Source organism: Phytophthora sojae (genome assembly GCF_000149755.1).
Source record: "Phytophthora sojae unplaced genomic scaffold PHYSOscaffold_11, whole genome shotgun sequence".
Taxonomy (NCBI): domain Eukaryota; phylum Oomycota; class Peronosporomycetes; order Peronosporales; family Peronosporaceae; genus Phytophthora; species Phytophthora sojae.
The window spans coordinates 1,562,070-1,585,177 of NW_009258125.1; the positions used below are offsets into that span (position 1 = coordinate 1,562,070).

Consider the following 23,108-nt stretch of genomic DNA (forward strand, 5'->3'; position numbering starts at 1 on the left):
GTGATTCGGTGTTGGGCAAATTGCTACGAACCGTGGATCGAGCCGGGTGTACTGACGACGGACGAGAACGAGGAACCGGCCATGTTAAACACGACGCTCAGCACGACGTCCCGATTGAACAGTCCGACGAGTATGAGTACGACATGTAACGGGGTTACACGATAGTTACCCGAAGGGTTATGAAGTGGGTACACACTGTCTAACCTAAACCAGTAGGAGAATCAGTACATGGCTTTAGAGCCACTGATTATGCATATGACTAGGGTTCACTGTGCTAGATAGTGAACCGGATACATTTATTACACCGTAGGCGGCTTGGCCGCAATAAAGGGAAATACATTCAGTTTGAGATTTACACTGAAGAGTCTAGGGTTGACTCTTGGAGTCCGTAGGGTGTACGGACTCGTACGTTCTGGTATTAGAACGGGCGATCTTAAGTTGAGACTCTGCGAGTCTGTTAAGCTTCCTCTGACGCAAAGCTACGGCAGCCCCGCTGCACTTGGTAGCACTTGTAGTCAATCCGACACCTGAGTCTGTATAGACTGACCCTCTGTGGAGAATGGAGCACTTCGCTCACTTGCCCCCGAACCAGCAGGATGCGCTTAAAAAGCTTGTGTCCTTGCTGGGCCCGGAGGGCGTGACGCAACTTACGCAGCAAGGCCCCGACGCGGTGAACGCGCGTCTCGAGGCGTTTTCAAGCTACGAGAATGCTCTGCTAGAGCACCTCCAGCAGAGGATGGCGACTGCCGCGGCGCCCCAAGCGCCCCCTTCGTCGTCCGACGCGGGAACAAGACCCAAGCCGCTCATGTTGAGCGTGAAGACCTTCGAAGGAAAGGAGGGTGAAAGCTTGATGCTTTGGACCCGTGAGGTTGAGATGGCTATGAGCTCAGCTCTACTCCGGACGGAGTCGCAGCGCGTGGCACTAGCTATCTCGAAGCTCGGCGGGCGAGCGAGAGAGTGGCACTAACGTCCGGGACGTCGGTCGAGGTGGCCTTCCCGACGTGGGACCAGCTGAAACAGCAATTGTCCCGAGTGTTCGCTCCGCCTAATGAGGCGTATCGCGTGCGCTCACGCTTCCTGGCTACTCGGCAGAGCAAGAAGGAGTTGATGGACTACGTCCAAGAGCTGAGAACTCTCATTGCAGGGATGTCTGCTGACCCGTTGTCACCGTTACGGTGTTCATGGAGGGCCTCCGCACTGGCGTTGCCAGGACTGAGGTGTTCCGAACGCACCCGAGCTCTTTTGAAGAGGCTGTGAGCGTCGCATTGAATGCGGAACACAACTTTAAGTCGTCGCGACTTGGGGGAATGCGTCTTACGCTAGCGCGTCGAATGGTCCGGAACCCATGGACCTCAGCTATGCTGAAGACGAAGAAGCCGAGCTTCGTGCTGCTGAGCAGCGTCGCGGTGTCCGCAGATGCTTCATCTGTGGTGACACCCGTCACCTTCGTGCTGGGTGTCCGCTGCGTCATCAGCGCCAGGCTTCGTCAAGCCGCTCTTCGAGTTTGAGCCAGGGCTCTGGTTCGTCTCGGGGAAACGAGAAGTCCCAGTAGGCCGCCCCGCGCCTACTGGGGAAGAACTAAGTTCTATTGAGCCTCGGTGAGGTGGAGGTCGACAGGACTTAGCCCCGAAGAGAGCCGTACTCTCTAACACGGAACGTGTATGCAAGCCGGGCTTGCTAGTTGTCCAAGCTTGGGTGAAGGGCTTCACAAAGCCATAGACGATTTTGATCGATTCGGGAGCGTCGGGTAACTACGCCCGGCATTCTACGATGGACGGAAGTCAGCTTTATGCTGAGGCGCTGGTAGCGCGCGGGAGTGACATCGTCACTGTTCGTCTCGCGACGGGCACTCGTGTCACGGTGCCTAAGGTCCCTGTGGACCTGGGCGTGAAGTTTTTGGATTTTGATAGCGTGGAACGCTGTACCTCGATTCGAGATATGATCTCATCCTTGGTATGGCGTGGCTGGAACGCCACGAGCCTTGGATCGATTGGAGGTCGAAGACCCTTGGTGCTACGCACTTCTCTCCTGGCGGAGCATTGGCGAGTCATGAACCCACCTCTGCTAGGAAGCAGAAGCGCTTTTGGCGCGAGCACTGGACCGAGTCGGTCAATGTGCTGGACATCGGAGTTTCCGAGTTGGTGGACACTGAGTGTGTCGAGAACGAGCGTTCCGAGCGTGGCTCGCGGACGGCAGGTGGAGCGGCACGAATTCCGCTGAGCGGGTGTGCGCCTGAGGGCGACGCCCTGCTGTATTCGAGTGAAGACAAGGTCGGCATGAAGCCGAGGAGCCATGGGCGCGGCCCGGCTGTTGAAGGATGTGGAGCGGCACTAATTCCGCTGAGCGGGTGTGCGTCTGAGGGCGACGCCCTGCTGCGTGCCGGTGAAGGCGCGGTCGACAGGAAGTCGAGTGAAGATGGGCGTTGCCCGGATCAAGGATGTGGAGCGGCACTAATTCCGCTGAGCGGGCGTGCGTCTGAGGGCGACGCCCTGCTGCGTGCCAGCGACGGCGCGGCCGGCGCGATGCCGATGGACAAGGGGCTTTGCCCGAATGAAGATCGTGGCGTGGCACGTAATCCACTGAGTGGAGGCTGCGGATCGTGCAGCTCTTCGCTGAGTGTCGGTAAAGACACTGGAGCTCCCCTGGAGCTGAACGAGGTGGTGACACCTGACGTCAAGACGCATGCGAAATCACGGAGCTCTTCAGGGCGGACGGTGTCCATGAAGAGGAGGCAGCGCCGCAAAGCGCTGGCTGCGCGACGCAAGGCGCCTGCGATCTCACGAGTCGAGAAGGGCGTGTCAAGCGGTGAGGCTCCACGCGAGAGCGAGCAGCTCTATACACTCGTGAATGGAGTGACGGGCGACGTCGACGGAGGTATCAACCTCGACGACTTGCCCTCACTGTCTGCTGTCCTGGAGCTGGACGAGATGTCCTTGGCCGAGTTCGGCGAAGCCTTGAAGGCTGGAGACTTGGCTGAGGTAGTGGTCATACGACCAGAAGAAGAGTTGAACTCGTCCTCGCTTCTGGATGAAGCTGTCCTGGAAGACACCAAGAAGGCGCTGAATGCGCGGAGCGGATCGGCGATCCTGAAAGTCCCGTCGGATCCCTTGTATCAAGCGGTAAAGGAATACCAGGACGTGGTCTCGAAGGAGCCGCCCTCCGGATCGAGGTGTTCGATACGAAATCGATCTCGTTCCGGGAACGAAGTACTGCGTGACGAGGCAGTGGCCCTTGCCGAAGGAGCAGTGTGACGTCATTGACGCGTTCTTCAGTGCAAAGCACGAGGCGGGTATGGTGCGTGAGAGTAAGTCTCCACGCTCTACGCCGACGTTCTGTGTCAGAAAGCCGAATGGCAAGTGGCGTATCGTGCATGCTTTCAACAAGCTGAATGCCGCTACCATTCCGGCGCAGACGCCGATTCCTCGGAAGGATGTTCTTCAGAACAACATGACAGGATGTACGATGTACAGTGCGCTCGACTTGGTCGATGGATATTACCAATTGCTCATGAGGACGAGCGACATTCCTCTCACTGCGGTGAGTACTCCGAGCAGCATGCTCTGGGAGTGGTTGGTGATGCCCCAAGGGCTTTCGAACGCGCCAGCGACGTTTAATCGTCTTGTGACGCAGCTCTTCAGGCCCCATCGGGCGTACGCGCAAACGTACTTCGATGACAGCTTTGTCCACAGTCGTGCGGAGCACGGAAAGACTGATATGGAGAACTATATGGAGCACCTGCGTGCTGTGCTCGAATGCATGCGTAAAAACAAGTTGTACGCCAACATTGACAAATGCATCTTCGGAGCGGAAGAGATCCCCTTCTTAGGGTGCTTCATCGGGAAGCGTGGCCTGAGGGCCGACCCGGTCAAGGTCAAGGCCATTGTTGACTGGCAGGTTCCCAAGAACCAGAAGGATCTTCGCAAGTGGCTCGGCTTGGCCAATTACTTGCACAAGTACAGCGAGAACTACGCTGAGATGGCTCGGCCACTCTCCAATCTCCTGAAGAAGGATGCGGAGTGGTGTTGGGACACCGAGCATCAAGATGCGTTCGCGGCCATTAAGGACAGTCTCCTTCATGCGCCTATTCTGGCTTTGCCAGACCCCGCTCGTCCGTTTAGTGTCGTCTGTGACGCCTCGGACTTTGCCATCGGTTGTGCACTGCTGCAAGTAGACGCCGAGGGGCGCGAGCGCGTGGCGGCGTTCGAATCTCGCCAGCTGAAGGCTGCGGAGAAGAACTATCCTGTCCATGACAAAGAGCTACTTGCGATGAAGTATGCGCTCGTCAAGTTCAGGGTGCACCTGTTGGGCTCTCAGCCGTTTGTGATTTACACGGATCATGCGTCGTTACGCACTGCGACTCAGTCGCCTCACCTCTCGCAAAGGATGGCCCGTTGGCTGTCCTTCTTCGCGGAGTACAACTTCGAGGTGAAGTACAAACCGGCAGGCACAATGTCCTTGCGGACGCGCTGTCGCGCAGGCCGGATTATGAGCTGGCTCATGTAACGACCGTGACTTCGTCATTACCGGATTTGATCCGAACGGCTTATGCCAAGGACGACACTTGTGTCGCGTTGCTAAAGGCTCCGGGGAGCAAGGAGTTTCAAGACTCGGACATGGAATTGTCAGCGCGGCTGCGCGCGCGGTTACACCGTTATTCCCTCGATGGAGGCCTGTTGTTCTACAACACTGGCCCCGAGGATACGCCCCGCGTGGTCATCCCTCATGATGAGGATCTAAAGTACCGCATCCTCTATGAGGCACATGACACGCCGCTGGCCGGCCATCTTGGCCGTGAGAAGACCTACAGCTCGGTGAGCACCCACTACTGGTGGCCGAAGCTGTACAAGTGGACGAGCACTTATGTGCGCACGTGCGAGACGTGTCAGAGAGTGAAGTCGTCACCTCATGCCGCAGCGCCGTTGGCGAGTTTGCCTGTCCCTTCGAGCTGCTGGCAATCCATGAGTATGGACCTTGTGTTTGGCCTGCCGGCGAACGCGGCGGGCAACACAGGAGTCGTAGTCTTCGCGGACCGACTGAGCAAGATGGCTCACGTTGCGGCTGTGCCGGATACCATCGATGGTAAAGGTACAGCGACGCTGTTCTTGGACCGAGTGTTTCGACAACACGGACTCCCTGAGGCGATTGTCTCGGACCGAGACCCCCGCTTCACGGGCAACTTCTGGAGCGCGGTCTTTGCAGTGCTTGGCATCAAGCTGGACATGTCCACGGCGGACCATCCGCAGACCGATGGTCAGACAGAGCGCGTGAATCGCGTCGCCGAGGACGTGCTCCGCAGCATTTGCGCCGAAACGCCGAAGCGCTGGAGCGCCATGCTGCCACTCGTTTATTTTGCGTTGAACAACGCCGTGCACGCCTCGACAGGCTACACGCCGTTCTACGTGAACAGCTTGTCTCATCCCCGCGTCCCGCTGACGCCGCCACGTGGTGGCCTCGGGCTTGGTGGGGGAGGAGAAGCCGATTTAGCTGATCGGCTAGCCGATGTCAGCCCGGCTACTGTTCGTAAACAGGTTGACGCTTTCTTGTCGACGCGTCTGAGTGTCTTACGACATGTGCGTGACGCAATGGCTGAGAGCCAAGACAAGCAAAAGGAGCATGCAGATGTCAGGGGCACAGGCAATGCTGAAAGTTATGAGGTCGGGGACCTGGTGTTGCTTAATGCTAAGAACCTACCTACACATGCAGTGTCAGCCGTCTTCAAGACGAAGTTACGCCCGCGACTCATCGGACCTTTCAAGGTTGTGGTCAAGAAGGGCCTTGCGTACACGCTCAATCTTCCGAAGAAGATGCGGGCGCACCCCGTCTACTACGTGGGCTTGCTCAAGCCGTACCAGGACCCGATGAAGGTGCAGATGGAGGCACCGAGGGTGACGAGGTCACAGGCGCGGAAGCCGCGGTCGTCGAGGAAGCAGTCGCAGGCGTCGAGGACGCGGCCATCCACGTGGGCACCGCAGGCACAGGCGGAAGAATCGGCGCCGGAGGTGCCGCGGGCACAGCGAGAGCCGCAGGCGCAGGAGGCGCAGCAGTCGGAGCCTGCATGCGGGCCAGGAGGTCGAGCTGACCCTGAAGCACAGCCTGCTGACGCTGTAGCTCCCCGAGCTCCCGGCCAAGCTGCTCATCGCGATCGCGATAGTATCGCACCCAGTCCTCCAGGGCCCCAAGGCGGTCCCAGACCGCTCGAGGAACCTCGATCCATCGCGTCCGCTCGGCGAGCTCGTCGAGTTCGGTGGCAGTCCGACCCAGACGCGCATCAACGTCATGGATATGATCCCGAAGGCGATCTGCCTGCTGCCGCACCTCCAAGAGCTCACTTTGAGTCGCAAAGGGCCCCACAGCGGCCTCCACCGGCCCTGCTCGATGAGCATGGGAATCTACATTACCATGTGGAGCGCCTCCTGGCGAAGCGGCGGTGCCGGGGCCAAAACCAGTATCTGGTGAAATGGCGAGGGTACCCTCACTCCGAGAACTCATGGGAGTTTGAGGTGCCCCTCCGCCAAGACTGCCCAGACGTCGTGGACGCTTTTGATCAGCTTGATCACCAGCGCCCCGAGGGCTCAAGGCCGGCACGCCGGCCGTCCCGCGCTTCCCGGCAATAAGCTGGGGAGCTGCTGGGTCAGCCACATTGCTCCGAGGCTGACCCTGAGCCACAGCGCTCACTCCCTCGCGGGAAGGAGCGGCTGGAGTGCTCGAAGGAGCGAAGCGCGCAGCGCTAAACTGGGTCTGCGGCTGGGCGAGTGCCGAGAGGCTGCGATTGGCTCGGACCTTCGCGAAATCGAAGCGGAGCTTGCGTTCAATGCGAACATCCACTTCACTGAAGCTGGCTCGGAGAGCGTCCATGGAGCTGAGCTTTCGGCTGCGCTCGGCCCAAGACTCGAACTGAGCTTCGTACTCAATTGAGTCTTCCCCCGGGCTAAGTACCACCGGGTACGTCCGCATGGCGGGCACGGACTTCTGCTGGGCTTGCAGTCGCAGCCTCTCGCAATACTCCGCGACAGTCGTATACGGTGGAGTGAGGAGCCGCTCTCGCAGAGACGTACGCAGTGCGAGCTCCTCCGGAGTACGGGCCGCGGGCCCAATGGTGTGCAGCGCGAGAGACTGCTGGAACGCCTGGCGACAAGCCTCCGCGGGGTCGCGAGGTCCGAAGCTGTAGTCGGCAGTGCTGGGGTTCAGCAGAGGCCGCAGCTCGGGGCGCTGGGAGCGCGTGGGAGCCATCTGCGCCGCAACCTGCTCGGACTGAGCTTCGTCCAAAGGGTTGGAAATGACGGGGCCCAGGGGCACGCCCTCACCACGAGGTGGCGAATACCGTGGCTCAGGGAGGGCGCGCAGCTCGTAGAGGCCGGAAGAGCGTTCAGGGAACGGGTTTGGAGTTCGCAGCGGTGGCCGCGGCTCCTCCCTCGACGGCGCAGCGCGCTCTGCCGGTGGACGGCTCGGTGAGCGCACAGGAGACGTGTGCGCGGGGCGCTCTTGATCGCGACGGCTCGGAGAGCCAACTGGGGCCGGCGAGCCTTCTTCACGGCGTGTCAACGGTGTGGGCGAAGCGTCGCCGCGGCTCGGGGAGCGTCGCGTGAGTGGGGACGCATCTCCTCGGTTCGGAGAACCCTCCATGGACTCGTCCACCTCGCCCTCTTCACCAGAGAGTTTCCTAGGATCCATGATCTGACGGGTTGGTGCTCGAGGAGAGCTGGGGCTTGCGCGCTGCGAGCTGCGCTTCAGGCGTTGCGCCGCGAAGTACTCGGACACCGAGAGCCTTGAAGGCGTCCAGGGTGTGCGCGCGGGCGCTGGCGTTCGCGGAGGTGCGGAGGCACGCAGTGCAGCAGCACGAGAGGAGCGAGGCTCCGCGGCGGATCTCGCGAGAGGCTGTCTGCGGTCGACAGACCAAAAGGCTTTATGACTTGAAGTCATGTTAGGGCGCGTTGCGCCGAGAAGTTCTCAGAGAAGTCCACGCGATGTGGATTGACTCGAGGCTTGACGGAACAAGACCCGGAGGTTGACCGTTAAGCGTGAACACCTGTGTCCACGGTTTGGTGAGGAGGGTGTAACGGTGTTACACGAGAGTTACCCGAAGGGTTATGAAGTGGGTACACACTGTCTAACCTAAACCAGTAGGAGAATCAGTACATGGCTTCAGAGCCACTGATTATGCATATGACTAGGGTTCACTATGCTAGATAGTGAACCGGATACATTTATTACACCGTAGGCGGCTTGGCCGCAATAAAGGGAAATACATTAAGAGTCTAGGGTTGACTCTTGGAGTCCGTAGGGTGTACGGACTCGTACGTTCTGGTATTAGAACGGGCGATCTTAAGTTGAGACTCTGCGAGTCTGTTAAGCTTCCTCTGACGCAAAGCTACGGCAGCCCCGCTGCACGGCAGGTATGTGTTCGACGGCGGTGGCAACAAGCAACCTGCGAGCTACGAGTAGAGTGATGACCTCGTATGGCGGAGTCGATGAACACCACCTACGGGACGGAGGTGACGGAGGAGACGAGCTCTACGGAAGCCACGGGCACGGAGATGGCGCTGAAGTGAAGACGATCAAGTAGGGAGATGACACGAAGCTCGGGGGCAACGGCGAGTACTAGTGGGCGGCGATGTGAATGCTGAGCAGTACGACAAACTGGGGAAGGCGCGTGGGAGATTGCGAGCGGCGTGGGCGATGAGATAAAGTCGTGGAAGAACGAGAACGGAGCGACGGATGATGTGATGATGAACACTACGGCGAGCGCTGGTGATAATAGTGTCGAACAAGACGAAGAAGTTCGCGACGATGTACGGGAGAGCTGCCTGCGATATACCAGAGACGACGTTAATAAACGAAGACGGCCGACCCGGTGCAAATGAATTGGTGGCATTGGTGAGGGCAACGTGAGCAGTAATTATACAGGCGGTGGAGAGCTCTGCCATGCTCACCACGAACCCAACGACACCATGCTGACGTCACCCTTGCCTCGGAGTAGGTAGAAAACCCACGAGACGGGAAGACGTACGAGAACGAGCGAGTGTCTGAGATCGCTGAGCGAGGATGCGAAAGAAGCTGACGTGCAGTGTCGATGCATGAGAGCAAGTAGATGTGTCACGATGCTACGGACCCGCCGCACGACCCGATGAGTGGAACAGAGGTCAGTAGTACGCGTAGCAGAGCGATGCTGAAATGATTAAGTGGCATGATGAACGGACAGTATGGGCAGTGGAGACGAAGGCAGTGACGTCCACAACACTGCGCATGACAATGCCGAGATGAGGAGGAAGACGAACGCGACGAAGGTGCAGCGGCGATGGTGTACGACAGCGACGAGAGCAGCGGCTCGAGAGGCCAATAAGTGCGATGCGTCCATCGAGCTGGGGCATGCACAACGTGGATGGCTAAGATGGTGTTGGCGAGATGGAGCTGGCGTATGCGCTCGGGTGACGCGACCGAGCCGTACTCCGAAACCATTAGAGTCGTAGAAGACTCTAAAGGGGAGGAAGGCGTGTAGCAGGTATGGTACTCTGTACCGGGTGATGAGATCAGCGAGAAACAGCGAGCGAGCAGGACGACGAGATCTGCAGCACGGAGGGGACGACAATCGAGGGAGCGGGCGGTAGCGATGTACGAGGGCCGCTCTTGGGCACCAGTAGTCGCCTGGACGCGAACGAGAAGACGCGATCCAAGACGGAGAGCGGTGAGTGGGTGGATGCACGTGCTAGAGAGCGCAGTCAGCTTGAGACCGCTCTCAAGCTGAGTGGGTGGATGCACGTGCTAGAGAGCGCAGTCAGCTTGAGACCGCTCAGTGAAGAACCTACCTCGCGGGCCACAGACGACGAGAAGACGAGTACTGGCGAGCACGAGCAGCCGGTGACGATGAGAGACGAGTGAGGAGTGACGACCTTCGCAGACGACTGAGCAAGGGGCGACCTTCGCGGGTTGTCGCCGACAACGAACGACTGACGAGTGGGTGAGGCGGGCGAGATGTTGTCAACAGCCCAGCTGACGAATCGACGAGTAAAGTGCGGCTAGTGACGACGCTATGGCGGAGACACCAACAGACCAGAACGTGCATGAGTGCGGGGTGAGGCGGGCGAAGACCTGCGTGTCAGCGCCAGCCAACAGACTGATAACGCATGAGTGTGCGGGGTGAGGCTAGCTACGGCTGGCGTCGGATCTAGGCAAGGTGAACGAGTCGAACGTTTTGTACGAGTTGTGCGAGTACTAACTGACGAACGAGTAGTAATACAAATAGTAGGAACGGACGCGTTCCGGCACAGGACTCAAGTGGAAATCTGTCGGCCAACATGCGTTGAAGTTGCCGTATCGAGATCCTTACCACAACGGACCTTGGCGAGGACGCAGCAAAAGCACTACGAGCGACGACCCGCTGGCAAGCTGGCGTTAGCAGACCCGTTACAGTTGGATGGCTGGTGCTCATGCGCCGACTTCACCTTCTCGGACGGCGGGACTTCTCGCGGCCAGAAGGCGGAGTGCGCTATCTACAGGGCGCCCTGGTGCGACCCTGGTATTTGCAACACTTCCGACTCGATGATCGACATCTTCGTGAAGCGTCTACCGGCGGTCGGCGTCAACGCCGCTAAGGCAACCAACGTGTGGCTGGTGCCAGGTGGACCGGGGCAACCTTCATCGGACGGTTAGTATCATTCCACGCTGTTTCTTGGGGGACTTTGGCACTAAACTTACCTTGTTCGTCGTTTAATGCAACATTTTAGTGGAGTTCGTGATGGTTTCTCTGCACGCAAAGCTCAACGGGACACTGCACAAGTACAAACACCCGGTTCCCCACAAGGCAGTGAAATCGATGCTACCGAAGTAGCTGCTTGTGCCCAGTCGCTGTCGTTCAAGTACTCTAACTTCGCTGGCTTCTCCATCACAAGCGCCGCTACTGATCTGGCGACTCTCATCTCCAAATACACGAATGGCGCGACCACAATCGTGTTCGGGGTGAGCTACGGCACGGCGTTGGTTGAGCGCCTCATGCATCTGGACCCTCCCGAGGTTGTCGGGTACGTGATGGACGGCATTTCCTACGTGTCAGGAGTATCGGAGGACGAGTTCGCATACTTTTCAACGGATGAGACCGCTTTCGGTGAGGTGGGGGAGCACTTCTTGGCAGAGGTTCGCCAATACCGTATCATATTGTATTGAGATCATTGTCAAGCCCTAATAAATATTACAATTCTTTGACAAACAATAATAAATATTGCCGTAATTTATATTGTATTGGAGCATAGATGTTATCGATTTAGAGGGGAGAGAAGGTGGGGAGTCCTCACCTTCTTCATCCATGCCGAGGACAACATCATCAGCGCTCGAAGCAAACAATTTAGTATCATACTTTGTTTTGATATTCAAGCTTTTAACAGTGAAGGCTTCACTGTGAACCTGAGGTTCAATTTACGCGTAGTAACAAGTTGCATGTTTGCAGTACTATGATAGAGGCCGGTGTCCTGTTAGTTTGCTCAAACCTGCTTCTATCGGCGAGCTCACCAATAGTATACCGGACTTTTATAGGTCAGGCAAATACTATATGTAGGGGACAGCGGCTACTACGACCGCATTCAGGTAGGTGCAGGGCCCGTGCCCTGTGCCTGCCGAACCTCGTGGGTGGCGAGATCGATCACCTGTCCTCTCTGAGGTCGCGCTTTAGATTTTCATCGGACTCTCCGCAATCGGAGGGCCACCCTGCACGTGACGTTTCTAGCACAAGCGGGGCCAGGTTGCTTTGTCGTTAGTTGGTGGTAGACAGGAGTAGTAAGCTACTAGTAGCTAAGTGACAATACAGTCTTCAAGGAAAAAAAAACTATATGTAGCCGCTACTCGAATGTGGCATTTAAGGAAGTGTTTCACGCCTCTAGCAACTAGAATTTAACATCATCAGTCAAAATCCTATGCCAGAGGACTTTTATCATATTTATTGTCAATAATTGGGTCAATATGATATTGTATTGGAACCGGGGGTGTCCAATAATAAAGATTTTTATTGGAAACCCCAATTATTTACTGTATTGCAATATTGTTTTCCGACCTCTGCTTCTTGGGCTTTTTTTTTACCAGGATCGAGTCTGTAGCTCCCATTTTTCGAGGCACAATTTGCCCACCACGCTTGGAAACGTCCTGGATCAATTCGACAAAAACCCAAACGCCACATGTGCTGCGCTGGTGAACAGTAAAACTAGCGAATGGAGCAACTTAGAGCCGTCTTTCAAGCTACGGGAGGCTCTGGGGTATATATTGACAAGTCCGAAGCAGCGATCTCTGATTCCACCGCTTGTTTACCGACTGAGTCGCTGTGCGTCTGAGGATATCGATGTCATCAACAACTTCTTCGACGTGTTGAACGATGACCGCAACTACATGGGCCAGAGCGACCCGTACTACTCGAATCTGCTGTTCTACGTCATTGCGTTCTCCGAGATGTGGGAGATTCCAGGACCGTCGGTTGATGAGATGAACGCACGGGTTGCCAGCACGAAGCTGTCGGATGGATCCGTGTACAAGCAAGCTTCGGTGTATTATGCCTTCTCGAAGGAGAAGTCCCAGTGGTGCAATGATTTGGGCGTGGGAAACTACGACGCAAACGCGATCATGTACGAGCACGACCAATACTGGAACAAGACCGTCGCAATTCCCAGTCACGCCAGCGTGCTACTATTGAGCAGTAAAATGGACGCCAAGACGCCCCACAAATACGCCGAGTATCTGTTGGATGCGCTTGAAGGGGACAACAAGGAATTGGTCACGTTTAACTACACCGTGCACGGATCGGTTGTCTGGACATTCCTCGTTGACAATGACTACTCGAGTAAAACGTGCGGCATGGAGATCTTCGAGTCATTCATCAATAATGCAGGAGACTTGAAGCGACTGGAAAAGTCTTGTCTGGAGAAGATGCCGCCGCTCAATTTGACACCGCCAACCTACGAGCAGTACACTTTCTTGGGTACGGCGGACGCCTATGAAGGTGGCTACAACTCGAGCTTGCGTCACATGTGGGGATAATGCTGCGTAAAAGAAAATGGATTCATTTCATGAGCGTGGCATGCGCCCCCTTCATCGATACTATTTTGTCTTGTTCATCCACGCAGCATTTGCACCACCTCCGTTGCTCTCCTTGCAAAGCGATCATTAAAGCCGTCAACCCATCCTCGTCTATCAAGGTCAACGGACGCTCTATAGTCCAATGGCAACTTCACAACATCGATGTTGCCTTGCGAGCTAGCCAACATCATGCACTCCACCCGCAAGAGTCCTATAAATCAATCGCGGCGCTGTCCTCGATGAGATGTCCGCTCGAAACCAAACAATCAGCAAAAGAAGTTCCTCCGACGCTCTGGCTGCTGATACCGCAAAAAACACCCCAATGCAAATCGTGTTTTTATCATGGCCATACTTTGGCCCAGTCTGGCAGCTGGGCGGGGACGGAGGTCAACCACGCCAAATCTCCAAAGTTCCACCAGTGCTCTAGGAAACGGAACGGCCTGAAGGCTGCACGAAATATCATTAAGTGAAGTTGGGCTCGTTGGAAAGCTAAAGGCGGTAGGGGCGAATTTGTGAAATCCTGGAAATCGCTTTCACCTGCCCCCCTCCTCCGGCTGGTATCCCTAACCCGCCTTGAGACACATAGATAACCATACAATTCACACAGTTCGTGATACCGCTACATGTAGCGCTACAGTCTTGCGGTATCAGCAGAACTTCTCTCCTCCGACGATGTAGTGGGTTGAAGTGGATAGCCCCAATTCAGCCCGTGCAGGGGGCGACAGGCTGATCTTCAGATTGGCAGTGGCGGGTTGCCCTGCACCTCGTGATGGTGTCGAGCACGACGATCAGGCCGAGCAGCAACAAGTGAGTATGAACACGCACATGTTGATCACCGGGCGGATGAGTGCGAGCGAGTAGGACGAGCCGGTGGACGACAGTCGCGTGATTCGTACCAGCAGCACCACTTTTAAGAGGGTCCCAGCGACTGAGAGAAGCCGAACCATTCGAGTGTGAGCGCCACTTCCGGTGTGTCGGACGTCTTTCAATTCTCTGCTGCGGCGTCAACAAATTTCCGTCGCACTCGCGTGCTGATGACTGTGAAGGCGAGCACGAACACCATATGACTGCATTTCATGAGCATGGCATATGCCCATGCGCTCCCTTCATCGATAAAATACATCGGCTTATTCATCCACGCAACATTTGCACCACCTCCGCGTGTCCTCCTTGCGACGCGATCATTAAAGCCGTCAACCCTTCATCGTCTACCAACTCGACCGACGCTCCATACTCCAATAGCAACTTGACAACATCAATGTTGCCTTGCGAGCTAGCCAACATCAGCGCACTCCACCCACAAGAGTCCTGTAAATCAATCACGGCGCTACCCTCGATTAGATGTCTGCTCAAATTAACACGCTTCAACAACACGCGCACGACTTCCGTGTGTCCTTCTTGTGACGCAGCCATCAGGGCAGTGAAGCCATCCTCCTCTACCACGCCGATGGATGCTCCGTTGTCCAGTAGCAGCTCCACAACAGCAACACTTCCCATCAAACTAGCCAATATCAATGGGCTTAGTCCATTAGTGTCCTGCAAGTCGAGCGATGCGCTGCCGTCAATAAGTGCACGAGCGACATCAAGATGTCCGTACTTGATGGCAATATGCAGAGCCGTACTTCCATCTGAGCTCGGCTTATCAACGTTCGCCCCGCGCCCCAACAACACGCGCACCATTTCCGTACCTCCTTCTCTCGACGCGGACATCAGGGCCGTTAACCCATCGCCATCTGCCAGATCAATGACCGCTTTGTTGGCCAACAGCAACTCAACGACAGGGACGAACCCTCCCGCAGCAGCAGCGAGTAACGCGTGGTCTCCGCTTGGACTTTGAAAGTCAACGGCTGCACCCGAACGGATCATAGCCAAAGCCATGTCTCGGTACCCATCTCGACACGCGATTGATAATGCAGTGTCTCCGTAGATGTTGACTCGATCGAGTTCGGCCCTTTCCTCAAGCAGTAGATTCACCAATTCGACGTGACCTTGGCCAGCTGCTGCCATTAGCGGGGTCTCCCCTTTGGCGTCGGCTTTGTTAATGTCATCGCGATACTGTAGCAATTGCTTGACCTTCCTTAAATCGCCTTGCTCGCACGCAACTCGAAGCGCCGTATCCCCATTACGAAGCTTCTTGTCTATCGACAAATTGCGAGGGCTGATGGTTGAGGCTGTCACCGCGTAAGGCGAAGACTGTGGTTCCGTCGAGTCAAAATTCGGCCCCATGCGCTCGTAGATCAGCTGGGAAAACTCGATGTATCCACTAATGTAGGCAATCGTCAACGCCGGCCAGTTCTGAAAGTCCCCACGGAAACTTGTATCCGCTCCATTATCGAGAAGAATCCGGACAACTTCCAGTCGTTTGTACCACACGGCAGTATGCAAGGCGGTCCCACCACTCGGCAATCGCGCATTGACATCAGCTCCCCTCGAAACCAAGAACTGCACAACATCAGCATAGCCTAGCTGTGCCGCAGTGATCAGCGGGTAGTATCCGTCATCATCAGCCAATTCGACGTCGGCCCCGTTGTTCACCAGCATCACAGCGATGTTGAATCGATTGTACTCGCAGGCGATGTTCAGCGCTGTCACTCCGTTGCGCCCGCGGGAGTCGACACTGACACCGCGAGTTAGAAGCAGCTTTACAACGTCCATGTTCCCCCTCTCTGCAGCCTTTACCAACGAGTCGATAGCAAACTCTCTGCCCTCTTCAGCCGAGTGACCGTCGTCCACCTTCCCTCCTCTATTCATCAACATTCGCACCGCCTCCGTGTGCCCTTCCTGCGACGCGATCGTTAGCGCCGTCAGCCCATCTTCATCCACCAAGTCGACAGACGCTCCGTTCTCCACTAGAAACTCCACCACCGCAGTTTTGCGTAGCAAGCAAGCCCACATCAGCGCACTCCGGCCGAACATGTCTTGTACATCAATCGACGCGCCACCGTCGATGAGCGCTTGAGCCGCTGTAAGACGTCCATTTAAGCTCGACAGGAACAAAGCGGTGTTCCCACTCGAGTCTTTCTTGTCAATTTGGGCCCCACGCCGCAACAGAACGTGCACCACGTCAGTAAAGCCTCCTTGCGCCGCGTTCATCAGAGCCGTCCGGTTGTACTTGTCTATTAAGTCGACAGACGCTCCGCATTCCAATAGTAACTCCACAATAGCCGTATTGCCTTGCAAGCTGGCCAGCATTAGGGAGGTTGAGCCATTAGCGTCCTGTAAATCGATGGACGAGCCACTCTCAATAAGAGCACGAGCGACGTCAAGATGGCTACATCGACTCGCGATGTGTAAAGCGGTACGTCCATCTGAGTTCAGCTTGTCCACGTGTGCCCCATGGCCCAGCAACAATTTGACCACAGCGACGTGTCCGTACTGGGCCGCAGTATGCAGAGGGGTACTTCTGTTCCCATCCTGCTGTTCAATGTCCACGCCAGCAGCTAGAAGCCCCCGCGCATCCTCCACGTGCCCCAGTCGACAAGTCTCCAGCAGCTCAGTGGCATCCATTTTAACGGCGTTGAGGTCGTCCGCCGCGTGCTGGTCCGAGTGATCCTGCTCCGCTTCAACACTGGAAATCTCCATGGGCAAGGCCGTCAAAACTCAAAATGAAGGATCAGGAATCCTGAATCCTGATTCAGGATAGGATATCTCGGGCGATTTGTTTTGTGAATGGAACAGTATCCGAATGAAATGGGTACAAATCATCACTCGACATTTCGTCACTGCGAGTTTCCGTCGAATAGAACTGGTGGCGGCGTGCTGCTATCCGGATAGCAGTCGCGAAATGGCTAGCTTCGCGTGTGATCGAGGGAGACCTCGGACACTCTCCACCGAGCAAAATGGCTACAAGACAGTGGAAGGCGCTCAATGCTCTGCGAAGGACGTCAATAGGACATTGAACGACGACCAAGGGCGTGCTGACTCGGTTGAGGGGCTTACAGAGAATATGGATAAGTTACTTGAATCCAAGGATATTACCGGACGGGCGTCGCAAATGGCCAAGACATTGCAGTCTAAAGACTTTGATTTGAGGAAGACAGTCCAATCTGTGCCAGTGCGTTATGGCTAACGAGTCAAAATGGCTGCATAGAGGCTGTGGAAGCCCTGCTGGATCAGGGAGCTCCGATAGATTTCGCTGATAGTCAAGCGTGGACTCCACTTGCTGTAGTTGGAGAGGGGGGCGAATGTCAACACGCAAGTATCAAATGGTGCGACTTTACTTGCTATCGCCTGTGCAATGGGCCACGTAGATGTTGCGGAGATTTTGCTCTCGAGCGGTGCTCTTATCGATCTCACTGATACTGATAACTGGACTCCACTTATGATCGCTTCACGGAACAATCGATGCGACGTGGTAGCGCTGCTACTGGCGCGAGGGGCACAGATCAATTTGAAGGGACCGAACGGGGCCATGGCGTTGTATATCGCGTGTGAACGGGGGCATTTTCCCGTTGTCCAGTTACTTGTCCAGTATGACGCGCTAATTGACGTAGCAAACAACACGGGCGAGACGCCACTCATGGCTGCAACCTGGAATAATCATACCAAAGTGGTTGAATTTCTTCTGCAGAACGGAGCAAACGCTGAATTAAACAATACAACGGGAGCTACAGCGTTGACTCTTGCGTTTACCTCGGACAAATGGAGAGTGCTCAGTATCTCGTCGAGCACGGCGTGGATTTAGATTCGGTGGACTCCAATGACAATACTCCGCTAATGTGGGCAGCAGGAAATGGGCACTATGATGTGCTGGAATTACTTCTGAGCCATGGTGCGGCGATATCCTTGGCTAATAAGGCAGGCTGGACGCCACTTGCAGTTGTTTGTAAGAATGGTCATGGTGCTATCGTGAAATTGCTGGCTCAAAGAGGTGCTTGCATCGACGTCCAGCTCCCGAATGGCGCGACACTTCTTGAAATCGCATGTCATGAAGGTCACATCAGCGTTGCAGAGGTTCTACTTGATGAAGGATCGTCGCTCGACTTGAGTAATAGCGGCGGAAATACCCCACTCATGATCGCTGCATGGAAAGGTGACGAAGGGATGATTAATTTGCTCATCCGCCATGGAGCAAATCTCGAGGTGAAAAACGCTGTCGGGGCCACAGCTCTACTATTGGCTTGTAAGAACGGACAGACCGGATGTGCTCGTGTTCTTCTCGAGCACGCGGCTATAGTCGATTCTGCTGATCACTTTGGCAATACGCCACTAATGTGGGGCTCCGTAGACGGCCACGTGGACGTGATCGAGCTTCTCTTGGACTATGATGCTTCAGTGCATTTGGCCAACAACACAGGTCGGACTTCACTAATGAGTGCTGCGCAAAATGGTCACACCAGTGTGGTTGCTCTGCTATCGGAAAATGGAGCATTCGTTGATCAGCAAGATGCAGATAGATCCACCGCTCTGACCATCGCGTGTCTACGTGGATATTCAGATGTTGTACGTTTACTCGTCAAAAGCAGATCATTAATTGAGCTGGAAACGGATGGTGGCTGGACGGCGCTTATGAGAGCCGCAGAACGAGGACATGCCGATATAATAGGATTCCTTCTGGAGAGAGGTGCTCGAGTTGACAGACAGCGTACGGGTGGAGCAACAGCGCTGTATTTAGCGTGTGAGCATGGTCACTTTGACGCTGTTGTAGAGCTTGTGAATGCTGAAGCCGACTTTGAATTAGTGGACGACGAAGGTTATTCTCCGCTAATTACTGCCGCCCAGTTTGGATACTCGGACATTGTCCAGTTTTTAGTGAATCGAGGCGCAAACGTTGACGCTCGCTTGCCTAGTGGAAGTACAGCATTAATTACCGCTGTTTGGTACAAGCGGTTGGTCGTCGTTCGGATTCTTCTCGATAACGGAGCGAATGTCAACTTATGTGGTGACTTTCAAAGGTGGCCAGCGCTGACGGTGGCGTCTTTTAGCGGGTATCTCGAGTTGGTGCATCTAATCTATGCGCGAAATTCCGCCGACACAAGTGAAACAAGCGACTTGGATGCAGCTGCCGCCAATACCACACATACCAGCACAACAATTGACCACAAATGTCGGGGTGATGACACAGTGCTTCGAATTGCATGCGATAAAGGGGACCTAAAACTGGTGGAAACTCTATTGAGGAGCTCCAGTGATGTTGACACTCCTGATTACAGAGGCTGGACGCCGCTCATGACTGCTGCCGGGCGGGGCCATGCCGACATAATGCTGCTCCTTATTCAAAGAGGGGCCTTCATCAACCGGCAGAATCGGTATGGGGGTACAGCCTTGCAGTTTGCTTGTTTGAGCGGCAAGTTAAACGCTGTTCGAATTCTGATTCGCCACGGAGCTGCTGTCGACTTAGCCAACCACAAAGACTGGAGTCCGCTGATGCTTGCCTTGCAAGCTGAAGAACAAGTCGCCGTGGTGGAGTATTTACTGGGCATGGGGGTAAGCGTTGACCAGAAGGGCCCAGATGGAGCTACTGCTCTTCACTTTGCAAGTACAACAGGACAAATTAATGCTATTTGCAGGCTCCTGGATCGTGGAGCTACGATCGACTTGAGGAACGATAACGGAGATACCCCACTGATGCTAGCCGTTGCAAATAATAACAGACTGACGGTGAAAGTGCTGGTAGAACGTGATGCGCGAACGGATGCAGTTAAACTGTGTTAATTTGTTCCTCCAGAGAAACTACATGAACGTCAATAAATCTCAGCGTATTTGGCGTAGTCGTAAGGATTCATGGTATCATAGTTGACTCGACTGCGGGACATTCTAAGCACTTAAGCGATTACAAAAGGCACATTGTTTTTTTTAACCGCAGTGCAAGCTGATCAATTTGTCATTTACGAGATATGATTGGTCCGATATTTTCCAGCTCATATAAAAGTTGCACTTTTGAGCCGTTATTTCCGAATTGGCGATATGAGCGGCACATCGTCGACCTCCTCGACCCCGGCGCCCAAGGCGCGCAAGAAGCGCTTCTTCTTCCGCACCCGCGACGACTTGCTATTCGTCCGGACGCTGCTGGACGACCGGGACGCTGTCTTATCGCTGAATCGCGGCGAGCGCACGGCCGGGTGGGAGGCCGTGGCGACGAAGTTGAACCGCCAGGGAATCATAGCATCCAGCCACACGCTTCGCTGTCGACAGAAGCGCCTAGTGGACAATTTCGAGGACGAAGTTGCACAGGGAAAGCAGACATCAGGTGTGCAGTTTTCTACTAAATTTCTAGTTTGGTCATATGATATGAGTTTAGATATGACGAAACTAATGTGCAAAACGGGACAACAGATTTGACAGAGCTGGAGCGGCTGCTGGACCAGTACGCATAGGCAGAAGCTCAAATGGAGCAACAGAACACTGGAACGACTCAAAGACCACGAGCACATTCTAATCCGACTCACAACTTCTCGGATTCAGACTCGGATCGTGCTGCTGCAACAGAGCAACGACCTCGACGTCTCTCCCTGCCACCACTGGCTGAACTGGTATCGACTTCGACATCTTTTGTGTTGGTGCAATCCACCCCTGGAAGTGGCAGGAAATCCCGCAAAAGACGCTTCTTCTTCCAAGACCGACACGATGTATTGCTATTGACCGCTGTGCTGGCAGACCGAGGTGTTGAAATGGCCTCTGGGGCGAGAAAACCGTCTTGGAAGGACATCACAACGTCCTTCAATAGTCACGGCTTCGATGCCAATGCTCACACACTTCGCACCCATCTTCGACTGCTGGTTGATACCCATAGAAAGGAGGCGAGCAGTTTGAAAACGGATCCAGCACGTCTGTCGGCGAAGCAAAAGTTGCTGCGTAAGTATTGCAGGAAACTGGATGGTCAAGAAGAACAAGACTCTAGCGACACTGACGATCCATCTACCGAGCCGGGGACTGGAAGCCAAGACAGCGAAACCAATGATGACCAAGTTTTCGAGCCAGAACACGACCAAAATGGTGACGGCCGTGCTGCAACGAACCGTCCAGAAGTGGCTGGACGTGTGCTTGCATCTGCTGGATGGTCTCGGAGTCATGCAACGGATTTAGTGCAAGCTGCCGCAGTCGCGAACCTTCCTCCAGAGCGAGAACTTATCACCGCATCAACGCAGATGTCAGAGCCGGCTTCATCATCGACGAACGTTGATGAAGCGTCAACGACTGAAACTTCGACATTTTCAGATACGCGTGAGATCTCAGTGCAGACAGAGGAGGCGTCGTTAACTCCGACTGCTGCCCAAGATCGCTCGGCTACTAAACCAGCAGCAGATCATAACGACTCGGAGGAAGTCACGGAGCCTGCGTGGAAACGGCAGAAGCTGGAGCTTGAAACCATTTTGCAGCGTTTCGTGTCGGAGCAAAGCGAGCGACACAGAGAAGAGCGTGAGCAAGAGCACGCCAGGACTAAAGAGCAGCAAGACATCCAGCGACAGACGATCGAACTCCAAAAGCGAGCACTGGACATGCAGGAAAAGGCGATGAACATGCAAGACAGGCTCATGTCCTTGATGGAGAAGGTGATGGACAAACTCAATTGACGATGCCTTCACCAACTGAATGCGTAAGATATAATTTTTAATTACGTAGATCAAGTATTATATTTATGAAAAAATCCAAGGCGCTCTATATCGGAGCAGTCTGCGTTTTCCAATAAGTTGTCAAACCTGAACTTTGTTGCTTTTTAGTGTATTTTTTATTGTTATGTGCGCTAGAGTATTCGAGTATTACATGTACTCATGTTTCAGTAGTACAGTGGTTCTAGGTAACTGCTCGCAAAGCACTCTATGCGTTTGCCACGACTGTCACTTCCTGAGGTGTGTTTATACTTAGTACAACGAACTTGAAGGCATCTGCGTGCATCAAAAAGTACTAGAGCAGGCAGAAAACCTTGACAACACATTCTTCGTGTTATAAATTGAAGTACTATTTTCCGGCGTTGCATGATCCGAGGTTTACGTGCTGTGGAATGACGAACTTCGTTCACACAATGAAATTTTTCGGATCTAAACTGAGCTTTGAGCTTTTTCATTCTCGAAGAGCAAACGGCGATGCCAGTTGGAACAATTTCATTTCTGAAGCCAAAGCAATTACTAGTAATAGTTGTAAAAGAGAAGATATAATCCATTTTTTCCGCTTAGCATTAGGGTCACAGCAATACGAAGTATTACTAAGACAGAGGTAAGGAGGATACCTCGTGCAATCCACTCAAACTTACCATGGTGCATGTAGCTATTGGATCGCCACGAAAAATGCACGATTGTGTCGTGCGGCCTGCTTATCTGTATGTAAATACGGCTCTCGAACGAAATTTTCACTTTACGTACTGTACAACAGCTGCTACTGGAGATTTTCACCATTGTCCAAAACGGATAATTGGCATGATGTGGACACGATTGTGTACTGGGATTGAAAGTGGAAGAGTTAACTCCTTAACTGCTGTGTTGCACAGGGTTTCATGACACTTGAAGTGCACGTCATTACGACGTATACGGTGGGTCGCACGGAACTCCATGTAAGTGTAAAAAATGAAAATTCACATGAGAGCGAGTCTGCAGGAAACAAGGCAGTTTTAACTAAATTTTACTGTCCCTACTATAACTAAAGGTTAGATCGCAATACAGACACTATCGACGTGCGGGAACGCGGGCTATAGCAGGCGAAATGAGTCAAACATGCGGCTACACCGACAGCATTGAGCTGGAAACGTTTTTCCATACAGAACGTCCTTTAAGTAAATTCAAGGAATTCGTCAACTTCTTGTGGCTCCAGGTGTTTTCGTTGCGTGTTGACGTGCCCCAAGAGTGAACTTTGTCCTTTTTCCAATGCAAAACTGGTGCTACTGCCATCGCTCGGAGGGCTCAAATCTTGATCGGTTATCCACCTCTCCTCGCCAAGGAAGCCCGGCAGTCTCGCCTCGCCCACCCGTGTCAAAAAAGAACTCAGACTCAACATAACGCGCTGTCCACCCCATTAACGGTTTTTGTCTCGCCCCCTCGGCAGGTTCGAGCAGTAAGTCGCCATGCTTCATCCCCCCGACCCGGTGACGTCCGTCGTCGTCATGTGCAATCTTCACTGTCGCGTTG

The 23,108-nt window shown here is 54.4% G+C and overlaps 7 protein-coding genes across 7 annotated transcripts; all 7 read left to right on the top strand.

The window, feature by feature from the left end:
* Positions 1-5,582: 5,582 nt before the first annotated feature.
* Positions 5,583-5,876, top strand: PHYSODRAFT_369757 (hypothetical protein; the record flags this gene model as incomplete). Its single annotated transcript, XM_009538213.1, has 2 exons — positions 5,583-5,621; positions 5,685-5,876. Coding segments are annotated over 2 exons (231 nt in total), but the record flags the coding sequence as incomplete, so codon positions are not given.
* A 4,531-nt stretch (positions 5,877-10,407) lies between these two features.
* Positions 10,408-10,647, top strand: PHYSODRAFT_527857 (hypothetical protein; the record flags this gene model as incomplete). Its single annotated transcript, XM_009538214.1, has 1 exon — positions 10,408-10,647. A coding segment is annotated over one exon (240 nt), but the record flags the coding sequence as incomplete, so codon positions are not given.
* Positions 10,648-10,707: 60 nt separating this feature from the next.
* Positions 10,708-13,011, top strand: PHYSODRAFT_526187 (hypothetical protein; the record flags this gene model as incomplete). Its single annotated transcript, XM_009538215.1, has 2 exons — positions 10,708-11,140; positions 12,074-13,011. The coding sequence occupies 2 exons, from the start codon at positions 10,708-10,710 to the stop codon at positions 13,009-13,011; spliced, it is 1,371 nt and encodes a 456-aa protein (XP_009536510.1).
* A 4,333-nt stretch (positions 13,012-17,344) lies between these two features.
* On the top strand, positions 17,345-17,602 carry PHYSODRAFT_433553 (hypothetical protein; the record flags this gene model as incomplete). The annotated part of the gene is made up of 1 exon (XM_009538216.1): positions 17,345-17,602. A coding segment is annotated over one exon (258 nt), but the record flags the coding sequence as incomplete, so codon positions are not given.
* An 89-nt stretch (positions 17,603-17,691) lies between these two features.
* Positions 17,692-18,024, top strand: PHYSODRAFT_526015 (hypothetical protein; the record flags this gene model as incomplete). The annotated part of the gene is made up of 1 exon (XM_009538217.1): positions 17,692-18,024. A coding segment is annotated over one exon (333 nt), but the record flags the coding sequence as incomplete, so codon positions are not given.
* A 534-nt stretch (positions 18,025-18,558) lies between these two features.
* On the top strand, positions 18,559-19,704 carry PHYSODRAFT_526121 (hypothetical protein; the record flags this gene model as incomplete). The annotated part of the gene is made up of 1 exon (XM_009538218.1): positions 18,559-19,704. One exon carries the CDS (start codon positions 18,559-18,561, stop codon positions 19,702-19,704), a length of 1,146 nt encoding a protein of 381 aa, XP_009536513.1.
* Positions 19,705-19,956: 252 nt separating this feature from the next.
* PHYSODRAFT_306288 (hypothetical protein) lies at positions 19,957-21,563 on the top strand (the record flags this gene model as incomplete). Its single annotated transcript, XM_009538219.1, has 3 exons — positions 19,957-20,239; positions 20,326-20,356; positions 20,411-21,563. The coding sequence occupies 3 exons, from the start codon at positions 19,957-19,959 to the stop codon at positions 21,561-21,563; spliced, it is 1,467 nt and encodes a 488-aa protein (XP_009536514.1).
* Between the last annotated feature and the right edge of the window lie 1,545 nt (positions 21,564-23,108).